The sequence below is a fragment of the Odocoileus virginianus genome, chromosome 5 (genome assembly GCF_023699985.2).
Source record: "Odocoileus virginianus isolate 20LAN1187 ecotype Illinois chromosome 5, Ovbor_1.2, whole genome shotgun sequence".
NCBI classification, from domain to species: domain Eukaryota; kingdom Metazoa; phylum Chordata; class Mammalia; order Artiodactyla; family Cervidae; genus Odocoileus; species Odocoileus virginianus.
Genome location: NC_069678.1, coordinates 35975610 through 35991526, shown reverse-complemented (window position 1 = coordinate 35991526; position 15917 = coordinate 35975610). Strand labels below are relative to the sequence as shown.

The following is a 15917-nucleotide window of genomic DNA, read 5'->3' as shown; positions in this document are numbered from 1 at the left end:
TCTACTTGGGACAAGAAAAAGTACATATATTCAGTATCTAGAAACCTCTGCTATTTCAAAGTAGAGGGAATGACTAGTAAAATAATATTTGAGTATTATCAGTGCAAAGGGGAAAGCTAAACATAAATATGAAACTTTATCACACATTTTTATAGACAGAAATGGGAGGCAGACTAGTCTTTCTAGGTTGCAAAAAGCTAAAAGCTAATAATACCCCAGGTACAAACTGCTTATTGTTTAGTTAAGAGTAAACAGGAAAGCAAATATATTAACTCTCTGTGGTAAAAGATGAGAAAAAAACCTTAAAATTTCTCCTTAAGTTAGGTTGGATTTGCATGCTGTTTTACTGAACACAATAGTTCAGTATTGTGAACTATTAATATCAATTTCTAATCTAAGACTAAGACATACCTAAAATTGGAATAAACATTAAAACACATAATGACAAATCTGTTCTAAATCACGTTTAGAATCACGTGAATACAATCCCATTCCCTGGTCTCTAAAAGTGTCAGTATTTCCAAATTATCATTTCATATTTATTGGAAGTAATTAAGTGATTGTTCCTGTAAAAATTAGTTAAGTAAGGAAATGACCTTATTTAAAATTTTGTTAAATTATCTTTAATATAATCATGTTCACCATAGAGCTCAGAATAATTATAATAGTACATCTAAATGTCACAAATCCACAATCTCAATAGATCTTTTAGCTTTTTATCATTTTGAAGTATTTTTTACACTCCAGCCAAAATCTGAACAATTATCAAACACAGTGTTGACTAGGTAATTTCTGGTTTAGCTAACTTATAGATAAGGCCACAATTAAACACACTTCAAGTGCTGGACAGCAAGAATCAAACCTTATTCCTCAAACTCTATAGACACAACAAAGATACAGTAAATCTCACTTTTCCACTTCTTACTTTAGTGAGGGACCACCAGTCTCATCAAGCCATCCTCTTGTTCTAACCTCCAAAAGAGAAAATCTGTGTATTATTTTACTATTTCCATAAAGCCACTTAAAGTAGATTTTATCTACAGTTTAGGTCTGGCCAGGAACATACTGTATTATTATAAAATCTACTACATTTTAATTCATATTCATAAACAGTATTCAAGAGATTCATGTTAGAACAGAAATCATAGCAAACACAACATGAGAACTGAGGTTATAAAGATACCAGACAAGTTAAAAAATTCAAACATAAAAACTGTCAGATTCAGATTAAGTCAACTGTTAAAAAAAATCAAAACTCAGAAAATGAGTAAGCCACAGAACCAATAGGAATGCTAGGAGACTAGTTAGGACTTTTATGAAAAACAAGATATTGATCAAAAAAGATTATCAAATAGAATTCCTAAAATATATAACCTATGACCAGTAAAAAAGCAGGCATCATAAAATAGAAATATTTTATGCTATAACAGTACAAAACTCTTAGGCTCCATTCTCCTAAAAACAAATGTACTGATTCAGTTAAGTGTGACTGTTTGCTTTGTTAACAGTAGACAGCTAGATAACGATGTGTTGCTATGTAAATGACGGCCAGAGGAGTAATGAAGGCTATCCTTCTCTTACCAAACACCCCAGTAGTAGATTCATTAACTGTACTGGTATAACCATCTTCTCAATAACAAAGCTTAAAACTCTGAGCCATCTCCATCTTTCCTCTTATTCTTCTACCTTAATCTGCCAAGTTCTACTTAATTAACTTCCACAATCTTATCCATGCATTTTTATTCCTCCTTTACATTCCAACTGCCATGACCCTGAATCAGGACTCTTAAAATGAACTTACCTACAATTTCTCCACTTCCCCACCAAATCCTTTAATTTTTATTTAAAAAGGAGTTTTAAAAGTTTCACACAAATTCACTTAAAAAAGTCTTTACTGGCTGCTCAACAAAACTAATTCCAACACCAAGGGTTAGCATTCTATAATAGCATTCTATGTCCTTTACCTGTCCAACTCTATTCCCTTTTCTCCTGCTTCTTAGTATTTTCAATAAACGTCTCACCCAGTTTCAAGTTGCTTCTTCAGAGGTATGCTCCTTCCCTTCCCCGACTCCCATTTCCATTTCAACTAACAATCTTTCAAGGTCCAAATCAGATGCTATTTCCAAAAGCCTTGCTTGGCCCTAGTCTAGTTGAAAGGAACTTCTTCATTTGAACTTCCTCAAGTATTTCATGTACACTTATAATTTGGCACTTAACATGTGTTTTGCTTATACCATACTGTAACATCCAATTTATCTCTGTAGTACTTAGCATAATACACAAACCACCTTGAAGAAAATGTTAATTGAATTAGTGAATGAATCAGCCAATTACTTTTTCATATTGTGGGCAAACAGCCCAATTTTTGCTGGTATAATGGGACAATTAGCATCTGTTAAGGTGACTCTAAATACTCAAATAATTAAATTATACTCAGGCGGAAATAAGGATAACAGTTTAGAAACACTACCGTCGCAAAGTGGTTAGGATGAAATCAACTAGTCTTCCATTACCTAGAAAATTACTCAACTTGAACAATTCACTATGTGGCTAATCCTGAAGAAATCACACATTACCGTGCAGACAAATATATAGATATACACCCTTAATGAAGAGCAGTACCACAGAGATAAATTATAGCCAAGAAATTACAGAAACCCATCTTTCAGTGTCATGAAGAACACCTTTTAAAAACACAAATTAGAATATGTCATTTCCTTATTTAAAATAGTCTTTAGTGACTTCTTAACATTTTTAGCAAGCACTCAAAGTATCAAACCCCACCTTTCTGGAACTATCATCTTCCCCAACACCTATAACTAATTCTCCCAACAGGAAAACTCCTGAACTCCAAATTCCATCCCTTTATCCCATACTATGTTGTTCTCTCTACCTGGAATGTCCTACACTTCATCTCTTCTTCCTCAAGATACTCAGCCTTCATACTCAGGGTCTAGCTGAAACCTTACAAAGCCTTCTGTAACAGTGTTATTTGTCCTTGTCCTACCAGATCACCATCATTAAGTTTATGCAGTTGGAGTGCAAGTTCTTTACAGCTTCAGAGCTAGCACAGTCCTGGTACAACAGTTAATAATTAAAAATTTTTTTGAATGAATATGACTGTGTTTTTATTTTTCTTACCCATATTAAACATTATAAGAAATATACCGGCATGAGCTATCTTTTCTTTTCTTCTTTTTCTTTCTTTTTGAGGCTCTATCTAACAATGAAACAAATAAGGCAGCAAGGAAAAACAAACCCAATTTAATTCCCAGCTCCCCTTGAAAGGAGGCCTAGACTAAAGAACTTGAACTCCTAGAGAACATAAAGTAACATATTGATTCACTGGTTTGCTTAAAAGTGGATGGTATGAAAAATAAAACAGTGACTTTACTAAAAAAGAATGCAGATACATTACATTAGTGGTATTGACTGAAAGGACTGAGTGTAAATTCAAGTTATTTTATTCTCATTGGAAAAGTGATTCTTTAATTATAATGATGAGTCTGTTGTTGTAGAACAATGATCACGCTTTATTTTCAAAATGTTATCATGGAAAGTATTCTGAAGATAATGAAATGAAGCTTTCCTCCTAAATATCTGCATATGTAAAACTATTTTTCTTGCATTAATTTTAAGTATCTAGAAATTCCCAATTTATTAATACTTTAAATGCTAAAGATGAGCAGTTGATTAAAAAATATGATCTACAGATAAACATTTGAGTATGAGTAAAGAAAATTCACTTGCTGCCACAGAGGAGTGTTATGGTTTCCAAACTATTATTATTGTTGATTCTAATCAGGATTAGTTTCTAAATGAGACACTTAAAAGAAGTGTCTCCAATCTGTGGGTAGTGGCTTCTCACTGGGTAGAAATCAATTCACTGGGTCATGACCAGTATTCATTTTTAATGAGAAAGAATACAACAGAGTATATCATACTCAATTCAGGTGAGTGAATAAGTGAACAAGTGCATATATGTATGAATGTATATATGTATGAATATACAGGGTCAATATGTAAAATGGAATTCCAATAAAAATACTGAATACCACTGTTATGTTTTCTTTTCAGGAGATGACAGATTGCTGTTACCACAGAAAAGCATCACAAACATGCATTCATCTTAGATATATTTCCTTTCACAACATTCTCTCTACCTGAACTCCAATTATTTTCCTTTCTTTATCTGTCAAAAATTCACTTTTACTTTGACCTCAAAACTTTTTATTTCCAAATGCAGATTAAGTTGACAGAATTCACTTTATCTTGAATAATTTCAAATATTAAAAAGTTTTAATAACCAGAGTGACCCTATAATTTACTGTGCAATCCAGTACACTTATGAGAGTGGAAGAGGCACTCTTAGTTGCTCTGTTAGTAGCTTAGTAAACGTACTGTTTCAAATACTGCCAGTATAAAAAAAGGTATCATTTAACTAATTAAAAGATTATTAAACACAAAAGTCCATAAAGTAAAAAGTCCAAAACCATTAAAATAAATTGCATGAAATTTCTAATTTTTAATGAAAATTAATAATGTTCTTATTAGACTATATAAAGAATCAACCAGGAAAAATATTTGTATGGACATGTAAAACAATCTATAGAGAACAAAATCTGAAAAAGAAGTCTACCAATAATAGCACAGTCTATATTAACTGGAAAAAAATTCTTGAATAAGAAGTATATCTTGAATTTAAAGTAATGTAGGATATAAATTAACCCTTTAGAAATAGCCTCTTTAGACAAAAATCCACTAAAAAACAGCTTCATCGATGATTATCCACAACTGAAGGCACATGGAAATCATTAACAATTTATTTGAACCTGCCCAATGGATGATAAACTAGGTCAGTTCTAGGCAAAACTTAAATCTGTGAAGTTTACTCTTTTTTGACAACTGAACTCTGTTCCAAGTATGCCTACCTCTTCCATGTCCTTAATTTTCAAACTTTCCTACCTTCTTCATTATTTCCTTTTACTTAAATTAGGATTTATATCTGTGATCATTTTTTTAATTTGTGATCACTGAAATGAGTTTGATGTTACATAATTCTGGCATCTTGTAACTGTTACACACACACACAAACACATACACACACAAAGATTTCTTAGGGCTCCAGATTTCCAGTTCTGTATTCTTTCCACTTCATTTTTAGTTGGCATCTCCTCTTTCTTAGTTTAAAGGGCCCACAGATGAGAACCTTCAATGGTTAACATCTATATATAAAGCCTACATATGGAAAATATTTTATCTGTGGATGATGATAAAGTACATGTTTCTGGGATGGGGGTCATAGTGAAGTCTCAAAAATGTCAATAACCACCTCCAAAAGAACCAAGAACTATCACATTAGAAGTATCTGAGTAAATAAATGAATTGTAAATAAAGTAAATAAATAAATAAATTTGAGTAAATAAATATTTGAGAAACGGAGGAGCATCCTTTTCATTCTCTTCAGGATAGATGGAATATTTCTCTATCTCAAAAAGTCACCAGTTCCCAGAGACAAGGCCAGGAGCTGGTGGCTTCTAAGAAGGCTCGGGAGTTTATTCTACCACAGGAATCAAAGCATGCTTTGATCATTTCATCAAGGATCTATGGTTTTTCTTCCAAAGCAGGCCACATAATTAAAAATACACATCAATCAAATCTGCTTGGACTAGGAGAACAGAGGTTTCAGTTCTACTTATTTCCCCTTTGCATTGTTCCAGTTTTGTGATATACCTGGATTAAGATAAATTAAAAAAAAAAAAGTGATTCTGTAGTTTGCTCCTCAAAACAGCATCCATGTATTCTTGAAAATTAATGCCTTTTACTCATATAAATTGATGAATCCCTTACAATAACTCAGTGGAACCCTCCAGGATAATAGGCTGGGGCCATTGCTTTACCAGTGAAACTGATATGGAAGAAGAGAATAGGTATGTGGAGTTTATAAATGTAATACAGAATTCTCCACTTGGAAAACAAAAAACATTAATAAAGCTGATAAAAACTTATTGGCATGAATAAGCAGCAAAAAATATCTTCTGTGTAGCTCTATTGGTCAAGATTTTTAAAAGCAGGGGAAATGTTTCAGAATTTCCAAGGGACTATGCAATTTTTATATTTCTTAAAAGTGGATAGGGGCTGTGGAAAATACCACCTTTCTTCATCTTTTCATTTCCCTTCTCTTTGCCCTAGGACTGCCTAATATACACTTTTATATTTTTAACACTTCTGATAGATATTTTGGTTAGTATTTAATAACGTTTAAACATAGCATCCCCTTTCTTGATGCCCACAAAAATGTATCCCCATTCATCCTGTATTACTTTTTTCTCAACTAATGAAATTTTTTAGGAGATAAAATATTCATGAGAATGCACCCTCGGTCAATGGAAGGTTATGATCAGTTATTTATTAGCAATTAATACTATGTTCTGAAGGATTTTCAGATGAGATAAAAGTATTTTTTAATGGACTACAAAATCTAGACTGGAGAGATCCTCCCCAGTGAATATTTATGTAATGTGCCCAAATAGTCAGAATGGAACATTTTTTAAAGTCTTCTGAAATCTAATGCAGGCCCAATCCATTTCTTGGGCTAGGCCTGTATTAGACTGCATGTTCTCTTTCTTTCTTTTTTCCCTTTCTTTCTTGATCACACCATGCAGCTTGCAGGATCTCAGTTCTTCAACTAAGAACTGAACCTGAGTCATGGGTTCTACTAGTAGTCAGGGAACTACTCTCCCTGCTCTTTCTAATTTTAGACTCTCCACCAGAATGCTCCTCACCTTGAACCCAACTTCACTTTTAGGATTTTTCACTGCTGTCACTCTGTATGTGGTAAGTAACAGTGATTAAAAACAAAGGCCTCGGGATAACACAGCCTTGATTGAAATTTCAAGTCTGCTATTAGCTGAGTAAGTTTTGCACAACTTGCTTAAGTTCGCTAAAGCTCTAGTTTCCTATAACATAAAGATCATTATAATATGTACAACTAAAATGGTGGTTGTGAAGATTAAATGTTATTCATGTAAGTTGCATGCAGCATAGTGCCTAATGCATAGAAGTGTTCAATACAAGTTAGTGGCTATGATAACAATAATGATTTCCTGCTTCTACGGCCTCTTATTTTCACTATCCCCTGCCTCTAATGTCTGCAATCACCTTTCAAGACTGATGAAGCTAGAAGTAACTAAAATGTCACAGTAGGAGGACTAATCCAGTAAAGTAAAGCTCACTCTACTTCCCTCCTTTTAATATGAATGGTCAGTAGTCACCCCAAGTTAGTGATATATTAAGTCAGGATAAAGCAAAGAAGCAGAAGACACTAGTGCGACTACAAGTGTTTCTTTGGTGGCAAGAACATACTGAATGTAAGCCATAGGAAGACATGAGGAAGAATAAAAAAGGTGGATAAACAACTAGAAGAAAGCAGAAGGCAGTGATCTAAAAGAGCAAGAGAAATAAAAAGACTGGAAAGAGATTTTTAGGCAAAAGGATTTATGTAAATCTATTTAGAAAAGAGAGTATTTTAAGATGTCAGAGAGATGGAGTTTGCTAAAGCAAGGCTGCTTGAAAGGCTACAAACAAAATGAGCAAGGCATTCTATAGGATTTAAGAAGCAGTATTACATATGAGTAAGCTCATAAAATTTTCACAAGCTAGCCATATGAAAAGGTATCTGCAAGGTTGGGCTAACCAACCAAAAATAACACAGAAATGTGCATGGTAACATTTATGTGCATAGCTATATTTATTAATGTTAAATATAGCTTAGGGGCATTAAATGAAAAATCTATTAGTCATAAACACAGGCCATTATTAAGGCTAGCCCCTTCAAAAAGTTGATCTATAGACTAATGAAGACTTGTTGGTTTGCTTATTTTTCTAATCTAGCTATGTATCTGGAATTTCACTATAATTTCCTTGCCAAATAAAGCATTTCCCTAAACTAGAATTCTTTTTTACCAAAGAGAGGTGTCTTACTAGAATCTACTAACAAAAATAAATGTAAAAATAGTATAATTTAAAAATCAATAATAATAATGTAGACTCAAAAGTTTCCACACCTCTATTGGGTTACTTTTTTCCTCAAATCAAGCCAATAAGAGCTAAATGAAAAAGAATAACTTAATTAAAATTATATCCAATAGTTTACAAGTTGCTGAAATTTCATGTGTGTTCAGACTCAACTGCTGCTTACAAAAGAAAGCTATAAATATCACCTGAACTAGCACCAGTCTGGTGAGGAAAAAAAAAGTGTATTGTATCAAACAGACTTGCTGTGTTATCTGTTCAAACATACCTGTACCAGTCAAAAGTCCAGCACTCTTCTTTCGTGCATAAGCGCGTAAGTGGTTGGACAGGCTAACAGCACTTGTAAACGTCGTATTGCAATGCACACATGTTCTAAGCTTCACAGGCATACCTATCATTCAAAAGAAAACTATAATCCAGTTCTCACTTCAAAAAGTGAAATTTTCTTAGGTAAAAGCGTGAAGAAAAGTACCACAATAAAGATGGTTTTAAAAAACGTTCATTGAATTAGCTTAAGATATGGAGGGGAAATTAAGTTAACTATTATTAGTTTGTAGTTAGTATTTAGAGGCAACCCATGCTCTTTTGGAAAGGGAGAAGAGGAGTGTCTTGAACCCCTGAGTATCTCTGGATTTAATACCTATTATCACTTTCTTGCAGATTTCTGTGTTACGCAGATCATTTCCTAAACCTAAAATACAATCCTGTGATTTGAATTGCACAGTTCTGTTGAGAAGTTTCAAAGTTTACAACATTATCAATAAAAAAAAAAATTAAAAAGTCTAGTTGACAAAGTGGTAATTAAAGTGTTTTACCCACAAAACCGTAAAAGGCTCAATACTAAATTAGGCTTTCTGATGAAGGCTGGGAGAAAAGGTGGTAAAACACACCACTGAACAGCTGTTAGACACAACATTTTATTCATGGCATTTTATGTTCATTACTCTGAATGCGCAATCAATAATGAAAGTTAATGATCTGAAGTTTTTTCCTAAAATCTTTGTGCTAAATAAATGATCAACAAGCTAACATCTCAGTCATCACAGTAAAGAAAACATGTTGAAACAATAAGTAACTCCTATCTTCTCAGACAGCCCTCATGCCCCCAACACATTTCAACTGGTTTTTTCAACATTATTGTGATAGCCACAGACACACTTTCCCCTCTCTGAAGTGCACTATACCTTGGCCAACATAACTGCCACATCTTGCTTATATTTTATCCCTCTGAAAAATGTTGAAATATTAGCTCTGAAACTCTCTTTGTACAAAAGAAAGACCCCTATTAACCAGAAGCGCACACAAGATAAATTGTTTTTCAGACCACTTACGATACAAAACAATCTTTCCTCAAATCAAATCTGCATTACAAATATTTAGAATATCCCAATGTCTGCCCAAAGTAAACAAACCAACATTATAGTAATTTTATTCATTATTAATTCACTGACGAGTCACTTTTACCTTTAACCTAGGGCTAAAATTATGGTTATCATCTAAACTAATCTTCAGCATTCTTAACATCCAAAAGAAACCTATACAGACACAACGTTTCTCTAGTCTAAAACCAGACTTAGCAATACTAAATAAAGCTTGGCAATTTTATCTGCTACATCACTTGCCAACTCATACAAAATATTCCTTTGAAAAGGAAAAACTATGGGTGCACAACCACTAGGTTAAACCATCTCTTCTGTTCAAATAGAACATGTTGTAAAATCTAAAATCCCAAACAGTCCACAACAGTCCTCCAAAACCAAACTATCTCACAATACAATGAGGAATTAGAGAGGGAAGAAGTTTCTTTGGGTTACTGGCAACACACGACAAACACCAATTCATTCTGTTTGTTTGACCTACACAGGACGAAAACCTGGACAACTAAAATCTTGAAAACAAAATCACTCTGGAGCACTGGCAAAAATATGACAGCCTTTTCAGTAACACTGTGCTTCTGAACAATGTCAACCTCCCATCCAAAGAACCATCACCCGTCCAGGACAAATTTTATTTTTATAGATAAGTTGTTTGTTTTTGCTTTTGTTCTCACCTTGCACTGTGACCAAGAAATGAGGCACAGAGACTTCAATGCTGATGAACATCAACTGATGACTTATATAGAAATAACAGTGTAACCAATCTCTGTTCTGCAAAAAAGCAGCTTAAATAAAGGATTCTGAAAAAGTATTTTCTATACATATTCCACTAAGGTAAACATAATTGTGTTTAAATTATGTAAGATAGTCATAAATGTCCTCTTACCTGAGTGCATAGTGAAGTCCATTTTTTGTGGTTGATACATCAATGGACTATCTTCATTTAGTGGAAGAACACATTTCTGAACAAACCTCTTTCTTGCAGTTTGATTATGGATCTTTTGAGGAGAAAGAGAGGAATTCTTTTCTTCTCCCATCCTTTTATTTTTAAGCAGTTCTATCAGTGTAAGAGACTGATTCTTTTTTCCACTGGGCAGTTCTGGCTTAGTTTCATCATATTCATTTAAGAAACTCAGCCCTTCTTCCTCTGATGCAGACACTGATAAAGCTTCAGTCTTTAGGCCATTACGGTATGCTTCAAGAGGTATAACATTTTGAGATAGAAAGTCATCACTTGATGCAAGTTTTTGAGCTACAAATGGTCGAGGAATAATACGACGACTGTTCAATGCCTTTAAGATTTTTTCGTATTTTTCTTCATTTTGCATCATCTCATTCAGAACACAGATTGGAGATTTGTGAGCATCCCACTTGGTCTTTCCAAGTCTTTTCAGGTGGCCTCTAACATGATTTGATAATCCAATTTTAGTATCAAACCAACCACCACACAGCTGACAAGTGTGTTCAGAAGTGTTTTCAGACTTCTCTATAGCTAAAAAAAATTTTTTAAGAGTAACATCAGATTTTTTTTATAAATTGAACTCCTCAAAACAAATTAACTCCGAAATATGAAATTATGTGATTCTAATGAAGGCCAAATTTGAGCAAAACCTTCAAATCCTTTGAATTCTAATATGGACATACTAGCCCAAATTATCCACGTGAAAACTTACCTTTTCTAACTCGCTTAACAGGTGTTCCTGTGCCAGTTCTTTTGAAATGTTGCATTTTGTCACTCGTGGCTATTTGTTCTGGTGATACAACATGGCGGGCTTCATAGCTTAATCCTGCTCTGTGAAGATGTCCCCTGACATGATTTGACAACCCAACACCTGTTTCAAATGTTGCTGGGCAGTAAGGACACGATTTCTTCTCAAGAGACAGATCAGTCCAGTGAAAAACAGAACTATGCTTGGACAATGCACTTTCTGCATTTTCTAAATGCTGAGGATCATGAATCTCATGCAAAAAGTTATTAGTTCCACCATCTTCATAATATTCAAAATAAAAGCCATCATTCTGATCATAACTAAGTGTAGCATTTTCTCCGGACTGTTGACCTTCCACCTTGCTTTTAAATAGAGGGAATAAGTCTACATGTTCTTGATTAATATCATGATAGGTTTCATCTTCTATAGTCTGTGTAGTGTAGTCACTTAGCTCAACATTGTCCCAGGAACTTTCATCTTCTGTTTCATAGCTATCTTTCTTTTCGGCAGAATTAAGTTTTTGCAAAACAACAACGGTCATCTTATGCAAGAAATCTGGATAGCTATCCAAGTCTTCTCCTCCAACAGAACTTTCCTTCTTAGATTCCTTAACTACTCTCTTTACAGCTACACGTCTGTGGTCTTTGAAGCTCTCTGACCTTTTGGTGTCAGAGTTATGAGGGTCTGAAATAAAACTATTGTTGTGAGAATTACTTGATGAAAACAGATGTAAAGAATTTAATGAACTAGCTTCCTCTTTTTTGAAATGTAGAGGATATGATTCACCTGATTTTTTGATCATTCTGTAGTTTTCATATTTATGTCTATATAAATAGTTGCTATTTGCCTTGGCATTAGATTTTTCTTTTGCTGTCTGATGGAAATACTTAGGTTTTTGGTCAATGCTGCTTTTAATCATAACAGGCTTGTGAGGAGAACTGTTTTGATTGCACACATTTACACTTGACTGGGCAATGCTTTTCCGAGCCTTTTGTATTCTGTGTGGCCGTTTATGGAATTTTGAAAAATTACCTGATTGTGAGGATGATCCAAATGTTCGCTTTACATCTTGTTTTAAAGCAGAGTTCTTTGGAAATGTTGACTGTTGTTTAGCTAATGGTTTAGGACTATCAGTATCTATAGGTTCTTCAATTATGTCACTTTTTCTTTTATCAAGTCCAAGAGAACTGCCAAATGAATCAATGCATGATGATGAATGCAAGTACTCCATGTGTTTTTTAAAAATACTCCTGACTGAAGTAGTAAAAGGACACATCTTACATATATAGGTAGCTGATTTTTTGGATGATCCTATAATGGGGTCTTTCATGAATGTTTTTTTTTGTGTCTTTCTCTGGGCTACATCAGAACTGACAATAGGGCATTTTACCACTGCTCCATGGGCAATTCCTCTATGGCATTCCAGCTCATTTTCTGTCACTGCCATAAAGTTACACTCTTCACAGCAGTAGTACCTTTTATCTTTTTCATGAGTTTTAGCATGCTGCACAAATGTTTTAGGGCAATTGGTACCAAATACACACTGAGGGCATTGTAGTCGTGCACTTCGTCCTTCATCCTGAAGTTCTTTCAACTCACGTATTTCCTCCATCAATTTCTGTCTTCTTTCTTGGTGAATAATCATATGCTTTAGCAGTGAGTTACGATCTCGAAATGTCCGTCCACATTCTCTACAAGCATATGGCCTTGGGACATTAAGATGACGAAAGTGACTATTCCCATCTAAATGATACATCATATGCCTGTGGAGATGCTTTTTCTCCCTAAAATTCACATTGCACTTTGTACAGGGGTAGAATGATGGCTCTTCAGTGCTGAAAGTAGCAGGTGACTCAGAATCACTTTCTTCACATTTCTTTTTTAAGGTATTTGAAAGAAAAGTGCTAGTATGAACAGGTGAACTGTCTTCTCCACACTTCTCTGAGTTAAAAATTAGATGTTGAAAAGTATCCACAGATTCCAAGTCTTCATCAGCTGATTCAGGTTTCACTTGTGATAATGCATATGTCCGCGAGTCTATTGCTTGCACGTCTTCATTCTGTTCCATAAAGTCTACTTCTAGCATTTTTGACTTATTAGGTACACAGTTAGAATCACTAAAACAATCTTCAGTATAACGCGTTATCTTGCTTACATCCATTTTTCGCTTTCTCTTTTTTTCCAGACCTATTTTAGAGTGAACTGGAGCTTTATCTACTGTGTCATCATTAGTTATAAGAAACTGAATGAACTCTTTTTGGGGATCCCAGTTTGTATCATTGTCTGATCTAAATTCATCTGTACCTGAGGAAATTCCTGTTAATGTACTGACACAATCATTTTTTACCAATAAATCTCCACTATCCTCACCCACCTCTACTTGATTTATTAAAGTGCTATCTGACTTTATACCACTCCCTACTGAATTCTGAATGTCACAACCAATTGAAGCAGAGGTAGGTAGTTTTTTAATGGAATGGGTTGGATTCTTAGCATGTGCTACATCTGATAATAAAAATAAAACTTGGTGTTGACTTGCTTTCTGTGGTGTAGAGAGCTGAAGATCGGCTGCCACATTCAAACCTGAACAAGATTCTGTTGTTGGCTGATCCACAGGCTGTCCAGTGGTTAATGAAACACTGCCTTTATTCATACTGGAAGTCTTAGTTAAGGAGGAGTGTGAAACTGGTCCATTAACAGCAGCTCCCTTAGGCAAGATAAAGTTTTCACTAGAAACAGTAGGAGCACCAGCATGTATAAACAGAGTAGACTGGCCTCCACTTAAGGCTTTTTCAGATTTGTCCTTTGACAGTTCTTCAGGCAAAGTGAATGTATTGTTTTTCTGAAATGATGCTTGACAATCTTTTGGTTTATGAACTCCACTCTCTTCGTCTGATATAAAACTGTTATCATCTAGGAGTTCTTCTTTAGCACCAGTAACATCGGTGTTTATCTTCAAATCATCCATATTGTTGGTAAGCCCATTTAACACATTTAGTCTAGAAAATGGAAAAAAAAATTTTAGATTTGCATGAAAGAAAGATTTTCCTTAGAACGCATGGAGAGTTGAAAGTACACATTTTTAGTAGCTTAATTCTACTCATTGTATTAAGACCCTAATAATTTTCCAAGAATGAAGAAACACTTTGAAAAACTGAAAGATTTTTAGTGTTGTAGAGGTTAATTTTTACTTTGTGTTAGGCAATAACATCCCCCAAACTATATATATACAAAATGTGTAGAGCAAAGCAACATAAACACACACACAGACACACACAATATAAATGAATATGCTACAGACTGAAAAAAATCTAAAATCTAATATGTGAGATTGTTAATAAAAAGAAAATTATCCTACCTAAGTAAACTTACTGTGGACATTCTACACTAGAGAATAATGTCAAGTGTTACATATTAAAGAAAAGTAAAACTTTTGTCACTTAAAACTCCATTTCCAGAGGAAGGTAACAAAACACCAATCAGTAAAGAACTTTATTTGAATGTACTTATGTGCTATCAACAACAATGACTAATGTATAAAACTGTATTTTTTTATTTAAAATAAGACTGTTCTGCTCTCAGTATTTCACATTCTCCTAAAATTCTACTAATTTAAAAAACACTTCATTCATTGGGTTTCATTCTATCCTTAGGTAAATTATCCTTCATTTTAAATTTGTGAAGTTAAAATCAAGGAAGTTTTATGTTTCTTTAAACTTTCATAACTTGAGTCCCCAAATTCAAGGCATTCCCTAACAGGAAGTTATCCCATTTTATGATCTGACAATCTACTGCAATGATCTAAAATTTTTACTCTAATCTGAAAGCATCATAAATGTATGGTAAATTCTTCAGTTTATTTCATATAAAATATAGATAATATTTTCTAGGCATTTAAAAAAAATTTTAATTTAAGGATAATTGCTTCACAGAATTTTGTGGTTTTCTGTCATACATCAACAAGAATCAGCCATAGGTACTAAACATTTTTGATAATATATTTAACTGTTATGAGGGGACAGCAGAATATTTTAAAAGAAGACTTCTGAAAATTTGGAAGACATACATTCCATGGCTATAAATACGGCTCCTACTATTAAGAATTTCCTTGTACCCTGTTCTTATTTTGCTCTTAGAAATGGACACACTATATAGGCATTACCTTGGAAGAATGTAAGCTCTTTGAGGGTAGGGATAGTGAACTCTTAGAACCTAACAAGATTCTTGGCATAGGTGCTCAGGAATATTTGTTGAATAAAAAGCACTAATGTGGTGAATGAATAAAAACACAACTGCAAAATCAATTCAAAAGTTTCTGAAAACTAGTTTTCTTCCTATGAAATTTGGGTATCTCATTCAAATACTGGAAATTCCATCAAGTTTCTGATTTCTTAACTCAGCAGTTATAGCAAGGCTTTCAAAATATCTAATCATCATCAAGTGCAATTTACAAACCTGCTATTTGGCAACCCCATATATTTAATTATTTGAAGTGCTGGCATAATATTCTGTATTTCTTTTCCTTTTGCACCTAGTATTAAGTATAATTTATTAATGCTACAAATATTTATTGAGCCCCTACTATGTGCCACACACTGCTCTAGTAATAGGGGTTCAGGAGCAAACATGTCAAACAAAGTTCCTGCTCTCAGATAAAGAAGAAAGTCTATCATTTTTCTTTTATAGTATTCTTATTTGTATAATAAGTAATTTTATTTAGAACAGCAGGAACTTTAATTGCTATTTAGAAATGAAAATATTTTCAATGAAGTTCATAATTTCTAATTTATTTTATGGT

At 33.7% G+C, this 15917-nt stretch overlaps 1 protein-coding gene across 20 annotated transcripts in view; it reads right to left on the bottom strand.

Moving 5' to 3' along the window:
* The window catches only part of ZNF644 (zinc finger protein 644), a 99880-nt gene that overhangs the window by 8034 nt on the left and 75929 nt on the right, over positions 1-15917 (bottom strand). For 13 of the 20 annotated variants that reach the window (XM_020907503.2, XM_070467785.1, XM_070467784.1 and 10 more), the window contains 3 exons: positions 11084-14118; positions 10297-10902; positions 8303-8425 (listed from right to left, as the gene is read on the bottom strand). The exons of 6 other annotated variants lie outside the window; for them this stretch is intronic. In XM_020907503.2, the coding sequence (XP_020763162.2) occupies positions 8303-8425; positions 10297-10902; positions 11084-14118 (3764 nt within the window). The remainder of the gene's footprint in view (positions 1-8302; positions 8426-10296; positions 10903-11083; positions 14119-15917) is intronic. One more of the 20 variants, XM_020907518.2, reaches the window with a different exon arrangement.